Source organism: Typopeltis vanoorti, chromosome 19 (assembly GCF_054136105.1).
Source record: "Typopeltis vanoorti isolate ZY-2024b chromosome 19, IOZ_Tvanoo_1.0, whole genome shotgun sequence".
NCBI lineage: Eukaryota > Metazoa > Arthropoda > Arachnida > Uropygi > Thelyphonidae > Typopeltis > Typopeltis vanoorti.
Window position 1 is genome coordinate 17,792,975 of NC_143567.1, and position 19,325 is coordinate 17,812,299.

The 19,325-nt window shown below is 38.5% G+C and overlaps 1 protein-coding gene across 1 annotated transcript in view; it reads right to left on the reverse strand.

Annotated features, from left to right (window-relative positions):
• The window catches only part of LOC150095885 (long-chain-fatty-acid--CoA ligase 1-like), a 335,143-nt gene that overhangs the window by 229,375 nt on the left and 86,443 nt on the right, over positions 1 to 19,325 (reverse strand). The window contains exon 6 of the mRNA XM_090409654.1: positions 18,111 to 18,210. Within this exon, the coding sequence (XP_090265780.1) occupies positions 18,111 to 18,210 (100 nt within the window). The remainder of the gene's footprint in view (positions 1 to 18,110; positions 18,211 to 19,325) is intronic.

Here is a 19,325-nt window from a genome sequence, read left to right on the forward strand (position 1 = left end):
CCTTGACCATTTTGTTTAATTTGAGTCTCGGATCTGGGTTAGTCCCGAGGGGGTGGAAAGAGGGGAAAATAGTTCCACTGCATAAAGGAGGTTCCAAGACTGTTGTAAATTTGTTGTAAAGTGTTGTAAATTACCGACCAATTATCACATCAGGAATCGTTGTCAAGGTCTTGGAGAAATTAGTCAAGAGAAAAATACAGGATTGGATATATGAAAATGGGATACTGTATGGGGGACAACATGGTTTTGTGAAGGGTAGATTATGCGTCAGTAATTTGCTCATGTATTATAACACAGTGACGGCTGAACTGGATAAAGGTAATGGGTTTACAGTGATTCTACTGGACCTTCCCAAGGCCTTTGACAGGATACCACATGGAATTCTAATCAGTAAACTGCGGCATATGGGGATGGATATACTGTTGGTGAGATGGATAAGAGGGTGGTTGATGGAGAGATATCAGAGAGTGGTTTATTCAGGAGTAGAGTCCAAAAGACAGCCTGTGACTAGTGGTGTGGCACAGGGTTCTGTTCTTGGATCACTGCTTTTCAATTTGTTCATTAACGATATAGGAGGGGATCTGAGAGGAAGCGTTCACTTGTTTGCTGATGATGCAAAGTTGGGTAGAGCAATAGTGAGTGCATAGAATGTCAAAATTTTGCAAGATGATTTGGATAGTTTGGAGGACTGGGCTAAGGAAAATGGATGTCAATTTAATGTGGCAAAGTGTAAAGTTATGCATTTTGGGGTGAAAAGATTAGCAGCAGTATATCACACTGGTGGAACCGTGCTCCAGGAGGTTGATGAGGTCAGGGATTTGGGAGTGTTGGTGGATAGGGAGTTGAAATTTAGGGAACATATTGCAAAAATGGCTAAATCAGCTCATCAAATCATTTGGTTGTTGAAAAATACTTGAACAAGCAGAAACAAACAAGTTATTGTTCCTCTATATTGAGCCTTGATAAGACCCCATCTAGACTACTGCGCACAGATATGGGCACCAGGGTTTCTTCTTGATGGGGAGGAGGTGGAGAGGATCCAGATACGAGTGACCAAGATGATAGCAGGTCTGTGGAATGAACTTTATGAGAACAGGTTGAAGATTTGTGGGTTGCAGAAATTGGTTGATAGGGAGAAAAGGGGTGACATGATTGAGACATTCAAATTACTGAATGGTTTGTATAAAATTAATTCAGAAGATATTTTTGAGAATAGGACTGGTGGTGGGAGGACTAGGGGCCATACATGGAAGCTAGGCAAGAATGTGGTTAGCAAGGGTGTTAGAGCTAGGTTTTTTACTTGGCAAGTGGTGAATGAGTGGAATAAGCTGCCAGAGTCTGTTGCGGGTGCCATGACTGTGAATGAGTTCAAGGCAAGGTATGAGAGATACTGTGAATGTCGAATAGTTGTTCTTGACATGATGTTAGGGATCTCTTTGATGAGTCTGTCGACTCCCTGGAGTTGCCCGTAATAATAATAATAATTATTATTATTGTTGTTAACATCTGACCTCCATGGAGTCAGAGACTTATTGTTGGAGGTACACACTATTGCACACAATGCTTGTCCGACCATGCTTTAAACTGATTCAATGTGTCTACACCCACAACACACTAAGGCAATGCATTGCACTCACCAACCACTCTCCATGCAAAGAACCTACTTTTCACTCTTCTGTAAACACCCTCCTTATACAGTTTGCAGTGATGGCATCTGTTCTACCCCCCCCTTCCATTCTATGAAAAATCTCTTCCATGTCGACCCAATAACAAACCCCTGACTAGCTTATATAACTCAGTTATATTCCACCCACCTCTTCCTACTATTCACTAGGCCCTGCAACTCACATTCTCTCAATCTGTCCTCATACTCCACATTCCAAATAATAATAATAATTATAATAATAATAATAATTATTATTATTATTGTTGTTAACATCTGACCTCCATGGAGTCAGAGACTTATTGTTGGAGGTACACACTATTGCACACAATGCTTGTCTGACCATGCTTTAAACTGATTCAATGTGTCTACACCCACAACACACTAAGGCAATGCATTGCACTCACCAACCACTCTCCATGCAAAGAACCTACTTTTCACTCCTCTGCAAACACCCTCGTTATACAGTTTGCAGTGATGGCATCTTGTTCTACCCCCCCCTTCCATTCTATGAAAAATCTCTTCCATGTCGACCCAATAACAAACCCCTGACTAGCTTATATAACTCAATTATATTCCCCCCACCTCTTCCTACTATTCACTAGGCCCTGCAACTCACATTCTCTCAATCTGTCCTCATACTCCACATTCCAAAGATCACTGACCACCTTTGCGAATCTTCTCTGGATCCTTTCCAACATATCCTCATCAGCATGAAAACCAGGAGACCAAAATCTGTGCACAGTAATCCATATGAGGCCTGATCAAGGCCTTATCCAATGGCATCATAACCTCTCCATTTCTGCATGTCAGGATCCTCTGCATCGTTGCCATTATCCGATGTGACATTCATAACTTGTGCAATGTAGCTCCTGAATTTCATGTCCTTGTCCACCATCACTCCTAAATCTCTCAACTCCTCTACTCCCAATAAAGTTTCTCCACTAAGTGTATACTTGGTGGAAAAACTATCCCAGTGTTGCTTACCAAATCTCAAAACCTTACACTTTGCAACATTAAACTGATAGTTCCACTTACCTGCCCGTATATGCAATCTATTCAAGTCCTTTTGTAGGGCCATAACATCTGCTTGATTCTGCATTGCTCTTCCCAGATTTGCATTATCTGTAAACAGCTGCATATCACATGTTAAACCATCCCAATATCATCAACATACAAATTGAACAACAATGGCCCCAAAACTGACCCCTGTAGCACACCGCTAATGACCTTTCTCTTTCAGGATACCACACCCCCATATACAACTTTCTGATATCTATCTGACAACCAGTCACTGATCAAACTCAGAAGTCTGTTATGCAATCCCATCTGTTTCAATTTATTTACCAGCTTGTCATGTGGCAGTCTATCAAAAGCGTTTGCAAGATCCAAGTACACCACCATATATGCATCTCACCTATCCATATTTATCGCCTTGTTATAATACATAAGTAAGTTAGCGAAACATATCTCCCCTTAACAAACCCATGCTGATAACCACAGAGAATACTGCTGTTATCAACCCATTTCTGTATCCTACTTCTCACCAATCTCTCCAGTACCTTCACCACAACTCCAGATATACAGACCGGCCTATAATATGAAGCTACAGCCTTATCACCACCTTTATGCAGTGGAACAATTTTACCCTCCTTCCACTCCCTTGGAATCTGTGCTGTTGTAAGACTTTTATTAAACAGGCATGCCAGTGCTACTGCCAATTCTCTGGAACATTCCCTTAAGATTCCTGGTGATATGTCATCAAATCCTATTGCCTTATTGACATCAAGGTTATTTATTTCCTCAAAAACTTCCTGGTCACTCACAATTAAGTGATCCTCTCATATGTCCTCTACACTTAAGTTCCTCATGATTCCTCCCCACTAGGAAGAAACACCCTTATAAATTGATCACTGAATAATGTCTTCTGCAGCAGTTACCATTCTACCACTTTCATCCATTCATCTTACTATAGTCATTCTTCCTTCTACCGCCACATATCTAAAAAAAACTCTCTGTTCTTTAAACTCTTCATGTGACTGATTATTACCATTATTCACCATGTACTTCCTCCAACGTACTTTCGTTTTCCAGATTATATGCTTAAGTTCCACATTCATTCATTTTACATCTACCTTATTCAGCCTTTTGGTCTTTGGAATATATTCACCCATTTATATTTCTTTGTCAGTTCCCATGCACCATTTATTTCCTTACCGCTTCAACTCCTCGTTCCATGTTATAGTTCCAAGCTGTCTCCGAAGCATGTCATAATCACCAGCCTTATAATTCCAATATATCCTTTCCTAACAAAATTCTGCATATTACTATCCACAACACAGGCAATTACTTCATTATCGCTTTCACCAATTGTGAAGGAAAGTGTGAAACTCTTCTCACAATCACATCTTCTGACGAAATGATTGGATACAGAACTCTCGATCTTCGTGTGCCCTCCTTTATGTGTTGCCTGAGATTCATTTTCCTTATTCCCAAATGCTATCTCTTCATTCCAATCTATACCATCATAATTAAAATCACCCATAATAGTGAAAAATCATGAAAATAATGAAAAATTTCATCAGACGATATCCCATAACACCTTCAGAAGTTTATAGTTCTCTATCATATCACCCCATCTTTCTCCTGTTAACCAATGTGCAGTCTACATACTTATAATCTGTTTTCATAATCTAAATTCTATAATCCCAATATAATCTTTGTAACTCTTCTTTGCACCCTTTCTATATCTTTTTTATCCCTTTGGAATCCAGGAGGTGACCAATTTGTGCATAATAGTCCAGGTGTGGTCTTATCAAGGTGTTGTAAAGGGGCAAAATGTTTTCCTTATCCTTACATGTCAAGATTAGCTTCACCATCGCAATCATCCTCTGAGTTGTATTTGTAATTTTTGCTATGTGACATCTGAACTCCAAATTTTTATCCACTATTATGCCAAGATTAACAGCCGCTTCAGTTTATTGTTAATCCTGCCAACATAATATGCTGTTATAAATCTCATCATGCCAATGTGCATAACTTTATTATTATTATCCAGGCCTCCATAGAGTCAAAAGACTCATGTCGGAGGAAATACAAAGTATGTCATACCATTCCTTGAACCCATTAACAGTCCCCACTCCAACCACTCTCTCAGACAATGCATTCCAAGGTTCAACCACCCTCCACGCAATGAAACCACTCCTCTTGTGCACAGTATCCTTTCGTAACTTCCAGGGATGGCCCCTTGTCATCACTCCCTCCCGCCGTTCCACCAAGTGAAAGAACTCTCCAATGTCTACCCCGTAATTGCCTCTCAACAGTTTAAAAGTCTCAATCATATCACCTCTCCTTCTTCTATCTACCAAACTCTGCAGTCCACATTCCCTCAGTCGATCCTCATAACTCATATTGTACAGTCCTGAAACCATCTTTGTTATCCACCTCTGTACCCTATCCACAGTCAATTTATCCCCTTCAATTCCTGGGGACCAAATCTGAGAACAATAATGTAAGTGTGGTCTGATCAGGGCCTTATACAATGGAATGATAACTCTTTTATCTCTGCAGGTCAGCATCCTTCTCAGTATTGCAGCAATCCTCTAAGTTACCCTCATCATCTTTGCAATATGCTTCCTGAATTTCAGTTTTCTATTAATCATCACCCCGAGATCTCTTGTCTGCCCTGTCGCCTCCAGTACAGCTCCTCCAATCGAGTAAACATCCTTATGCTCATTAAACGTTGAATTGATAGACATTATATATTAGTTGATAGATTGAGATTGATTAATTGATAGACATTATATAATAATAATAATTATTATTATTATTATCATCATCCAAAAAACTACAAGAAACAACCTTTCCTCACACAAATGAACATTCTCCACTAGGTGCACAAGAAACCCAGTTGATGTGGTTCCCCACAGTAACAAAAGAACTATCACTGGCAATTCAACAAATTAACCCTAACAAAAAAACCGGGGATAGACGGAATCAGACCCAAAAGACATCAAGAAACACTCCACCAACCTGTGTCCAGTTATACAAAAACTGTTAAATAAAATCTTCGAAACAGGACACATACCTGAAACACTAAAGACTGCATTAATCACACTGATACACAAACATGGAAAAGAAACATTATAAGTAATTACAGACCATCGCCACATTGTCTGTAATCAACCAAATTATGGAGCGTATCGTCCATTGGAAATTCTCCACATACGTTAAAAAATTTCAAATCATACCCAAAACACAATATGGCTTTCAAAAAAATACAGGAACACCAACACTCCTTGAAGATTTCACAGACCTAATAATTGCTGCATTGGATAAAAACAGAATAACATTAGTCGTATTCAATGATCTAACAAAAGCATTTGATACACTAACACACAAAACGAAACTAAGGCATAACGGAATGGGAGGTTATCTACTCCAGTGGTTTAAAGCATACATGAAAAACAGGAAGCACATCACACATATAGGATCAGCTTATACCAAAGAGGTACTGGTAACCTGCGGAGTACCCCAAGGAGCTGTCCTATCTCCCATTCTATTTAGCATATATACACACGACATTAGCCTCCCTTAAAAAGTAAAATCTTCCAGTATGCAGATGACACGGCCATAGTATCCATTTACAACAATGCAAATATTGCTTACACAAATATGCAACCCAACATCGTGCTATCGGAGAGCTCCTGAGAGATTTGTGTTTTTTGTTGATTTATTGGTGTTTTGGATTCAATTTTTTTTGTTTTGGTGTTTTGGATTCAATAATTTTGGTATATTATTAGAGCTTTATTAACGTGGTTAGTGTACTAAGTGTTTTATAACATAATCTATGTCGGATGTCGCCGCTAGATGAATTCGTAATGAGTAGTGTTCGTGCAAGCTCCAGATAAGATAAGTATCATTTTCAGTTATCGATACAAATTACTTAATATTGTGTAGTTTTGTTTTGTTTGCCTTGCGTATTTTAGTGCGTCTATTTTTGGTGTGTTATAACGTTTAATTTGACAAAACACGTTACAGATAAATATGGCACCTGTGCGTAGGAAAATGGCGGCCAGTAATGAACGTTCGCCATCGTTATCTAAGAACGGTAGCATAAAAGAAATGAGTCAGTGTACTAGCTGTGAAATGTACGCTTTGCGGAGTGCGGTCGGAGTGTGGTTAGATGATGATAAAGGATTGAATGTGTGTAGAAAATGTAGGGAGAATGCCGAATTGAAGTGTATTTCGGATCGTGAGTGTGATATTTTTGTCAACCTTCAAAATGAAGGAAATAGGGATATGACAAGAAACGGCAAGGTTGTACATGAAAATTGTGAGAGTGTGAATGTAGAAAGTGTGAATGATAGTATAAATGGTTTCTCAGAGAACAAAAAAGATGAGATAGATGCATTGAGTGAGATCGCGTTGTTGAATAGTGCAATAGAAAGAGCAAAACAGCAGCTAGAGTGCATGAATAAAAGTAGACTGAATGAACCAAGCAATAATAAAAGGTATGACAGGAAAAATAGACGTATGAATGTGAACATGAACAAAATGAAGGATAGAGTGCTGTATGGAGACTCGTTAGTACGAGGTGTGTTAGTAGAGGACTTGACAAAATCGTACCAACCTGGTGCGACCATAAAGAACGTAACTGCGTCTATTAGAGAGCAAAAGGAAAGGGTGAAAGAAATGATTGTTGTGGCAGGTACGAATGATTTGAAAGGAGATAAAATGGAAATGATAGAAGACCTGAATGAATTGTTTGAGGTCGCAAAAGAAAAGAGTGAGAGAGTTAGAATGATTAGTCTTTTGCCACGGTATGACAGTGAAATGTTTAAAAGGAGGGCTATAATTGCAAATGACTTTATGCGTGGGTTATGTATGACGAGTGGTGTGGAATTTGTGGATGTGTGGAGTGAGTTTGATGGGCGAAAGGATCTATATAAGATGGATGGCTTGCATTTGAATGGGTACGGTGTAAGAAGACTTGAGAAAGTGTTGCTGAATGTAGTGGATGTGCAAATTCAGGGAAACTAGATTTGTTAGGGGGGGGGGTAGAGATACATTCCTTAAGGAGGCAGTTGAATGTAAGAATGAATATAATATGCCAGAGCAAATAAGGACAACAAATCAGAGTGGGATAGTTAATATAAGGCATCAAGGTAGGGTTGGGGCTAATGGGGGTCTTAAATTCATGTACACTAATACTAGGAGTATTAGGAACAAGAAGGAAGAGTTTTTGGCCATGGTTGGCACTTCCAGACCACAGGTTATAGGTATTAGTGAAACATGGCTGACTGTAGATGATATAACTAGTGGGATTGAATGTGATGGGTATAGTGTATTCAGGAATGACAGAGAGAATAAAATCGGGGGAGGAGTATTGTTGATGATAGCTGATGAGCTCCAGCCAAGGAGAATAGAAGTTGAATTGCAGGATAGAGAAAAGAGCACATTTGAGGCCATTTGGTGTGAGATTGTGGCTAGCAGAACTAAATATACAATTGGGTGCTGCTATAGACCAGGTGATGGAAAAGATGGTGGTGACAGTATGCACAAGCAAATAGAAGAAATGGGTGGAAGGAGGGTGATTATTATGGGAGATTTCAACTATGGTCGCATTGATTGGAGTGAGGAGAGGACACACGGGAGGAAGGAACTGGATTTTATGCGGTTATTAAGGGATAACTATCTGCGACAGCATGTAATGGAAAATACTAGGGGTCAGAGAGTGCTTGACCTAGTAATTACATCTGAGGATTTGGCTGTAACAAATATGACCACATTGCCACCAATCGGTGAGAGTGATCATAGGGTCTTAACTTGGGAGGTGGCTAAAGGTGTAGAATTTTCAATTAAGACAGGGTACATGTGGAATTATCGGGCGGGAAAGTACGACAAGCTTAGGAGTTTGATTGGTTCAGTGCCATGGCATGTACAACTGCAAGGACTAGACGTTGATAGTGCATGGGAGGTAGTTAAGAAGTGCTTGCATGAAGCAATGGCTGACTGTATACCTAGAGTCCGAATAATAAATCAAGTAGGGGTTAAATGGATGAATAACACCATTAAGCTTGAGTTGCAAAAAAAGAAACAACTATGGAGGGAATTTAAGGAGAAGGGTGACCGGCAGGCACATGAACGGTATAAAGCGCAGGCCAGAAGGGTAACGAGTGTGGTAAGAAAAGCAAAAAAGGATTACGAAAGAACATTGGCCATGCAGGCTAAAGAGAATCCTAAACAGTTTTTTAGATATGTAGGAAGTAAAAGGAAAAATGTACATGGCAGATTGATTTTAAAGAATGCCGATGGTAGGGAGGTAACTGAATCAGTTGAGATAGTTGAGTTACTGAAGTGAGCACTTTGCAAAAGTATATCATCTAGGTGGTGACATTGCAGAAACGAATAAACCAGTAGATTATACGGGAATTGTGGTTAATGAAGTGGAGGTGAGTAGTCTATTGCATAACCTCAATGTCAATACATCTGTGGGATTGGATGGTATACCAGCTCGTGTTGTACGAGAAGCAGCTAAAGAATTGTCAGTACCCTTGACCATTTTGTTTAATTTGAGTCTCGGGTCTGGGTTAGTCCCGAGCGGGTGGAAAGAGGGGAAAATAGTTCCACTGCATAAAGGTGGTTCCAAGACTGCTGTTGTAAATTACCGACCGATTAGCATATCAGGAATCATTGTCAAGGTCTTAGAGAAAATAGTCAAGAGGAAAATACACGATTGGATAGAAGAAAATGAGATACTGTATCGGGGACAGCATGGTTTTGTGAAGGGTAGGTCATGCCTCAGTAACTTGCTCACGTATTATAACACAGTGACGGCTGAACTGGATAAGGGTAATGGGTTTACGGTGATTCTACTGGACCTTGCCAAGGCCTTTGACAGGATTCCACATGGAATTCTAATCAGTAAATTGCAGCATATGGGAATGGACATAGGGTTGGTGAGATGGATAGGAGGGTGGTTGACGGAGAGATATCAGAGAGTGGTTTACTCGGGAGTAGAGTCCACAAGACGGCCTGTGACTAGTGGTGTGCCACAAGGATCTGTTCTTGGACCACTGCTGTTTAATTTGTTCATAAATGATATAGGAAATGATCTGAGAGGAACAGTTCATTTGTTTGCGGATGATGCGAAGTTGGGTAGGGCAATAGTGAATGCAGATGACGTCAAAATTTTGCAGGATGATTTGGATAGATTGGAGGTCTGGGCTAAGGAGAATGGATGTCAGTTTAATGTGGCAAAATGTAAGGTTATGCATTTTGGGGTGAAAAGATTTGCGGCAGTTTACTGCATTGGTGGAACCCAGCTCCAGGAAATTGATGAGGCACGAGATTTAGGAGTGTTGGTGGATAAGGAATTGAAATTTAGGGGACACATTGCAAAAGTGACCAAAACAGCTCATCAAATCACTTGGTTGCTGAAGAATACATTGACAAGCAGAGACAAGCAGGTTATTGTTCCTCTCTATCGAGCCTTGATAAGACCTCATCTAGACTACTGTGCTCAGATTTGGTCACCTAGGTTTCTTCTTGATGGGGAGGAGGTGGAGAGGATCCAGAGGCGAGTGACCAAGATGATAGCAGGTCTGTGGAATGAACCGTATGAGAACAGGTTGAGGATTTGTGGGTTGCAAAAATTGGTTGATAGGCAGAGGAGGGGAGATATGATTGAGACATTCAAATTACTGAAAGGTTTCTATAAAATTAATTCAGAAGATATTTTTGAGAACAGGGCTGGTTGTGGGAGGACTAGGGGACATCCATGGAAACTGGGAAAAAGTGTGGTTAGTAAAGGTGTTAGAGCTGGGTTCTTTACTTTTAGAGTAGTGAATGAGTGGAATGCACTCCCTGAGTCTGTAGTGGATGCTGTGACAATGAATGAGTTTAAGGCGAGGTATGATAGATACTGCATGAATGTCAGATAGTTGTGATGAATATGATTTGGGGCCTCCCTCAATGAGTCTAATGACTCCCTGGAGTTGCCCGTAATAATAATAATAATAGTAATAAATCACTAACTGGTTAACCGAAAATGGCACACACACACATTATATATATATATGTATATATATATATATAAACTCTGGGAAAACAAAGCTAATGATATTCAAAAACCTCCAAACCCTGCCCATAGAAACTAAATATCTCACTTTCTGACATTCACTCTCCTATACACAAAGCGCTGAACCTAAAACTACAACCATCACACAGGTGAAAACAACATGCTATCTCGGACTTCACTTCGATGCTGATCAAAGTTGGAATAACCATATAAACTACCTATACACCAAGCTTAGAATAATAGCAAGCAAACTATACCTATTAAAATACATTGCCCCGACACATAAAAATACTAATCTATAAAGCATTATGTGAAAACATTTTAAGATACGTAATCACATCATATGCATTGCATTCTGCGCAGACTACAGACTTAACAGGTTACAAAGGTTTGAAGATAAAATGGTAAAACTGATATTCTGGGAACAACCTACACTTACGCAGGCAGTACAGACAGAACACAAAATATTTAAGGTGAAACACTTATGACACTACACAGTCATGTTAAAACATTACTACAGCCCAACTTATAAAATAACCAGAACCACGAAACCACTGCCATCTATTATCTTCCTCAGATAAGCTCTGCAAAGCTTCGAGGAAGAAATCAGAAATGTCTCCCAAATTATTATTATTATATTAGTTATTCACTAAAAAAAAAAAACCTGTATAACCATTACTGTTAATATTAAAATGTGTTGTAAATGCATAATACAGAGGCAAAGAGTGTTATTAAAATTATTAACTGAAATCCAATGTAGAAAAATTTTGTAAAATTATACTCAAGATAGCTATTGTATACATATGTGTAAATATTTTAGCAATGAATAAAAATATTATTTATTATTATTTGCCTAAATTTCCTGCCTATTCAAACCATTCTGTAAATGCTAAATATTAGTACATCCCTGATTGCCCTGCTTATCTTTGCATCATCAGCAAACAATTAAACATCTCCTGTTAGATCTTTCTTAATGTCACCAATGTCAACCATCCACTTATCCAAGTCAAGAATTTATATTCCAAACTACATTCTCCAGTTTATGGAATGGTCTTTCATGTGGTGTCCTATCAAATGCCTTAGAAAAATTCAACAGTATCAGCGTATGTGTTTCTTTATCCAACAACAACACATGGACTAGTGAGCTCAAATTAAATCACCTAATTTTTATTATGATGAAACAACAGAGGAGGATTCAGATAAATAACCAAATTGGTACCAAGACGCTGGAATGCTAGTTATGCAGAGTAGGTGAAGGAATGTAAACTGCAGAGTTAGGTGGATAGGAGAGAATGAAGTGATATGAAAGACACCTTCATGTTAGTTAAGGGATTTTACTACATTAATACAGAAGAGATTACAAAAAGAGTGGAAGATGATATGGAAAGAACAAGATGCCATTGCTAGAAGTTGTGTGGTGAATAAGGGTGTGAAGAGTAGATTTTGAGCAGAATGCATTGCCAGAATTCTTTCTTCTAAGGTTGCCTTAATGTTGTATTTATGTAGCATTCTATCTATTTTTTTTCTAATATTCCCCTAATGTGTGGTATGGCTATGGCATTCCTAAATCACTTAGGGAATTGAACAACGTAGATACGAATATAAATTAAATTATACTTTAATAAATATTCCCGATATTTCGGCAACGTCACGTTGCCATTTTCAAAAGGAACTTACAAAAAGGCACGTGCACGCAGGCACTACAACACAGTAACTGAGAATGAAGATATGAAGCTATCATTCTCCTAGAAGTCCTGATGGTGCCGTCTAGTGGGCTAAGTAAGTGTTCTTGGCCGTTGGGCTGAAGGTCTGCTGATGTATGCCGGCAGTCGCATACAACCAAATTTGTTGAGGTTTGGAGAGTTTCTTAGGGCTGAGGCTGATTCCATAAATAGTCTTTCGAATTTGTATTTGCTACGATGTATTACTGTAGCTTTCTTCCACCATATTCTGTGGCGTGTATCCAGAGCATAAATTTGTGTTGTAGTGCCTGCGTGCACGTGCCCTTTTGTAAGTTCCTTTTGAAAATGGCAACGTGACATTGCCGAAATATCGGAAATATTTATTAAAGTATAATTTAATTTATATTCAGATCTATGTTGTTCGATTCCCTAAGTGATTTAGAAATGCATAACCAACGTATAAGCCTGTCTACGAGAATCGGCTATGGCATTCTTGTAATCTTTTTTGCTTTTAATGGTATTATTGTGGAGGAGCTTGTGGAGTGTTTTTTTGTTGTTGTTGTACCTATTTTTTTTATAAATGTTTGGCTAATATTTCATATTCTTTGTTCAACACCTGTTCATTGGAGCAAATTATTATGGCTCTATGTTTGAGGGTGCTGATGACCCCTAGTTTTTGTGATGCATGATGGTATGAATTTTTATATATGTATTGCCTGTGTGTGTGTGGGGACGGGGGGGGGTTGTGGTAGACCATGAATGAAAGGCAGCCTGAGAGAAGACACGTGAGAAGTGTCTAGAAAAGGAAGAGAGTTATTAAGCCACATGAACAAACAATACACACATATCCAATTTACTATCAAGATTGAAAACAGTAACTCTCTTCCTTTTCTAGACACACTTGTCATACATCTTCCCTCAGGCTGCCTTTCATGCACAGTCTACTGCAAACCTACACACACACACACACACAAGTCAGTTATTATTATTATTATTACGTGACACCTCCAAGGAGTCCAAAGACTCATTGAGGGAGGGCACCTACTCTATAACTCTCTGTCTCCACCACTCAATCCATCAACTACAGCAAACTGCAACTACCATCATAATCTACACTGTCATCTACTGCCCACCACCACCACCACCACCACTAGTATTTTAACAGACAATCACAAACATTAATTCTCACATCAGGATTTGAACCAAAAGTTGGAGAGCAGATATGCTAACCACTTAGTCAACCAGATCAGCCAATACATGCATAAAAATTTATACCACCATCCAACACAAAAACTAGGGGTCATCAGAACCCTCAAACATAGAGCCATTACAATTTGCTCCAATGATAAAAAAAAATAGTTCACAAGCTCGTCCACAATAATTCTATTTTTGTTTATTCTTGTAATATTTTTTGCTTTTAGAAAAAAAATTACAAGAATGCTATAGCCATACCATACATTAGGGGAATATCAGAAAAAAATAGATAAAATGCTACATAAATACAACATTAAAGTAACCTTCAAACCTCCTGCAGAATTAAGAATTATACTCAGCTCATTCAAAGATCCCCTTCCCTACCTTGCCCTTGCCCACCCAGGGATTTACAAAATTCAGTGCATCTGTAACCTACATTACATAAGGTAAATAGGGTGTACCATCCTAATAAGACGAACATAAACGCCACATTAAACTCCTCCACTATGGTAAAACAGGCCTGTGAGTCCATGCACTTCAAACACTGCACCAAAACCTTGTTTGAAAGAAAGTTCAAGGAAGCTTGTGAGATGCTGAAACATTATCCAAATATAAAGAAGAATGATGGATTAGCAATTCCAAGGATCTGGAGGACACATCAGCAACCTATATAGCATCCAGAACATGATGGCAGAACCCTAACACAAGAAATCTTTAATATAAGAGGATTAAAGAGATGTGTTTAATGTAGTTCTGCTATAAAACTTTATTTTTATTTATTTAAAGATTTTTTCTATCATCTGTATATTATTATACTGATATGTATAAAAATTTATTTTATTTTGTTAATTAATTTATATTTTTGTATATATTTTGTTTATTTTTGAATTAATTAATTTTTTTTCAGCATTTTCAGATTTATTTTGGCCTGGTTGGGTGAGTGGTTAGTGTATCCACTCTCCAGCCAAAAGCTGCAGGTTCGAATCCCACCACGGGCATGGATGTTTGTGATTGTCCTACTAATTCTGTGGAAAGAGGCATCTGTGAGTCCACCACATCTAGCAGAAGGCTAGAAGTGGTAGCAGAGGTGAATTGTGTAGTGTCACATAGCTTATGTCCTGTGCACATGTTTTTTGCTTTCTTCCTCATTTGCTTTTGTTAGTGCCTGTGTGCACATACCATATTTGTATGTTCCTGAAGATGGCAACGTGACGTTGCCGAAATATTGAATGTATTCATTAAAGTTTGCTTTAATTAATATCCGTTATATGCATTGTTAATTCCTTAAGCTAATTACCAGTTATATATGACCAACGTATAAGCCCTGCTACAAGAATTACGATCATCCACGAAGATTCCATTGCACAAAAGGCTCGCCAATACAGCAAAATGAGGGTGAAGATATCTAGACAACTAAATCGTCTGACCTTCCTAAAACGCTGCCGGGATAACAAGGTAATCCCAAATTGTGTTAAATTGAAGCACCGTTTTACTTCACAGAAAGCTCTCCGTATTTAAAACTGCGCTAGTTTCGCCTTATTAAGAGAACAAACCACCACGACGAGCCTTCTAATTGCCGACAAAAACAAAACCTTATGGGCGCTAGAAGAAGTGCTTTCAGATACTCTTGGCCATGATCTTTGGACGATTCTTTATGACATCTCATGCACTTCGGCAACAAAAGAATTCTAAAAATACGTAGTCGGCACTTGAAAAAATATGAGAACTTGATAAAGAATTCTACTTCCTTACTGCAGCCACCACTCAACACAGTTGTCAACCTCTCTTCAGCAGTTTTAAAGCCTGAAGCACTCACTGCACTTTCACATGGCCACAATTTCGCCCTAGCTCCTAAAAGAATACCTGCCAAGGAAATCATGATCCAAATAGAACGTGGGATTCACAACCTTCCTAACCATATCACCAACAACGTCAGACTGGATGTAGCCAGTGTGCTCACCAAAGCAAAACCTCCAAAAACCAACTTATCCAAAGACAAATATGCAGCTCCACTAGAAATGAAGAAAAACAAAATAATAGTAATCACCAAAGCAGATAAGGGAAATGCTACTGTGGTTCTCAACCAAAAGGACTACAAAGGTAAGCTTAATGCTTTAGTATTAGACCGTACCACCTACCTCCCTATTGAATATAATCCTACCAGCTCTCAGATTAGAAATCTCCACAGACTCCTTAAGAAGGTCACTTCTTGGCCTGTGGAAGTCACTAACAAACTAAAACCTTATAACTCTAGAACCCCCCCGATTATATGGACTTCCAAAAATACATAAAGAAAATGTGTCATTACATCCCATAGTGGATGGCACTGATTCCCCCACATAAAAATTAGCCAAACATTTAGCTAAAATGCTCACACACTATACTGGCAACACACACCATCATACATAAAAAACTCAGCCCACTTTAAAGCCAGTATAGAAAACCTCTCACTCCAACACACTGACATAATGGTCAGTTTTGACATCTCCTCCCTATTCACTAATGTCCCACACAAGGAAACCCTAGACCTCATCCAAGCCAAGTTTCCTACCAATATCTCAGCCCTATTTCAGTTCACAATGAACTCAGGCTATTTTTTTGGCAAGGAAAATTCTACAAACAGATAGAGGGGACATCCATGGGTTCACCACTTTCCCCACCCTTGGCCAACTTCTTTATGGAGACCTTTGAAGAGAAAGCCTTAAACTCTGCCCCACAAAAACCCACTATTTGGCTTCGGTAAGTGGATGATGTGTTCACTATTTGGACACATGGCATAGATACACTCCACTCCTTCCTAACACACTTAAACAGCCAACACCCCAGAGTCCAGTTCACCTTAGAAAAAGAGGAAAACAACACCCTCCCCTTCCTAGACACTCTAATCACTCACCAGCCTGATGAATCTTTGGTTTTCTCTGTTTATAGAAAACCCACCCATACAGGCAGATATATTCACCAGCAATTCCCCCCCCCCTCACAACAATATGAGATTATAAAAACACTATTCAACAGGGCAAAATTAATCTACTCAGATCACGATGCCCTAACCGCTGAACTAAACCACATCCTCAACACTTTCTTAGCCAATGGCTACAACCCCCAAAAAAATCAAAAAAATACTAAAACCAGTAAACCACAACTCCCCCCCCTCCACAATAAAGATTACACTAAATCTATCACCATCCCCTATATCTGGGGCACCTCTGAGAAAATAACCAATATCCTCAAAAAATATGACCTGACTTCGTGTTATAGACCATATAAAAAGTTGGCATCCCTTATCCGTTCTACCAAAGACCAACCACTCCCCCTAGACCTACCTGGTGTATAACCAGGTCCCTTGAAGCTGTAAACTGTCCTACTTTGGCCAAACAGGCCAGACAGCAAATATCAGGATTTCAAAGACAAAGACTACATCCGATTTCACCAGTACAGCCACTCTGGGTTGGCAGACCATGCCTTAGATACTCGCCATAGAATTTGTTGGAATAAAGCTAAAATAATACACCGCAGGAAGTTCAAGTACGAAAGATTATTCAGGGAATCATCAGTAGCTCTAAAGAACATTCCAAACTTCAACAAATTTGGGTGCATGAAACTACCCCAAATTTGGGAAGCCTACATTATGAGAACTTCAGCCCAACGTTCAAGACAACCCAATTAGCTTGCTAGGGGACACCATTAGGACTTTAGGAACAATATTAGTTTCTTGCTTTCTTCCTCATTTGTTTTTGTTAGTGCCTGCATGCATATACCATATTTATATGTTCCTGAAGATGGCAAAGTGACGTTGCCAAAATATTGAAGGTATTCATTAAAGTTTGCTTTAGTTAATATCCGTTATATGCGTTGTTAATTCCTTAAGCTAATTACCAGTTGTGCACATGTATGTTTTCCTGATGATGACCTTAATACAGAGGTCAAAAATCAAGTATTATTTTCTTAATTATAAATAAAGTAATTACTTGAACATGTGTTTTTGTCTCCATATATTCTTTATACATACATATGAAAGCATTGTCAGAATGCAATGTGAATGTGGGGAGTGTGAACGTTTTCAAGGTTCAGTATGAGAGTGTTGCTAGTTAAGTGGGCCTATTATGATGTAATGACTCATGAAGGTTACTGTTACTTCTACCACAAGCTGCCTAATTCCAGAAATTCAATTTCCTTGTTATTATTAATAGCAGACATCCATTGAGTTAAAAGACACAATGTAGAATCAATCTGATATGTTTATTCTGCTTTCCAATCTATATTTACTGTTTAATAATTGAAATCTTAACCTAATTTGCTTAAAGATTTTGCCCTTGTTATACTTTGCATTCTCTAACATATAGTGATATCCACTAAATATTCTGTATTTCATTGTCCACCTCCACTTTATACTATATGTTCTCAAAGCTACTTGCAACAATGTCCTCCTAGTTCTGCACTCTGAGAAAATTCAGATACATCAAAATATCAAAGAATATACTAAACTCACCTTTGTTAATAATGTAGGAACAAGCATTTGGACCCAAAGTATCATATAAAGGTACGACAACAGCTGAATGATGATAGCAAGCATGTTCTGTAATTACCCACTAAATAGAATATAACAGCATTATTAGTACATAGTCATTATGAAACACTGATTATAAAGAAATTGCAATAAAAAAAATAAATATTTTAGTGAAACCAACAAACCATATCCTGTAAATTTTAATTCCATTATCCATTTGTCTCTCACCTGTTTTCCACTTAAAATAATTTTTTAAATTGTATTTTGTTTTAAAGGTAAGTTTTATATCTTTTAAATGTATGCTTTAAAGCAGGGGTCTTCAATGCATGGCTCCCGGGCCACCCACCTGTGTCCTGTGAAGCTCTTTGCCATGGCCCGCCAGCCATTTTGAAAAAATAACTACTCAACATTAAAACACGATTAAATAAAAAATAATTTCAATGAAGCCTGCAAGCCATTAAGCTATACTGCGGGATTTAGAATTGTAAGATGCTTTACAGATTCACAAGGAATGCTTTGCATTTGATACTTTACATAAAATCGTATAAAAATAAATATTAAATAGACATGCTTCTTCAGCCATCTACCAGCACCAAGCGGTACTTAAGTACTAGTACTAATGTCGCAGGTAGATGGCTGAAGCAGTAGTTTGTTCGAGTGCGCTGTCTAGTGCCTTCCAGATACATCTCGAAGGTTCTCAATACTTCGTTATTTTCATATAAATACAAGAGGATCTCATCCTTGGTCAGTCGTGAACAGTGTGATATTTGTGTATGAGTGCACGCAGGTTCATTGTGTCAGCCATAGCCTATTGTGGTTTTATATTGCAAGACTTTTTTCATGCCACATGATGATGATTAGCTTAGCTGACTTTTTTCATTAGTGTGAGACATATTCAGTGGATAATAACTGTTACATGGCCATTTTGGATCATTTTTTGGGTTCACCTTCCATCACTATGGTGTCTACGAGTAAAGAGCATAAATCAAGTGATTCTTGTCAGGTTTTTAATGAAAAATGAACCAATTTGTACTCTTTTGTGCCGATCGACGATAAGCCAGTGAGTTTAATTTGTCATGAGTCAGTGTCAGTATCAAAAGAATAAATATAAAACGACACTATGAGACAAAGCATGGGTCCAATTTTGATCACCTTCAAGAGCAGCTTCATGTGGACAAAGTGAATCATCTCCAAATT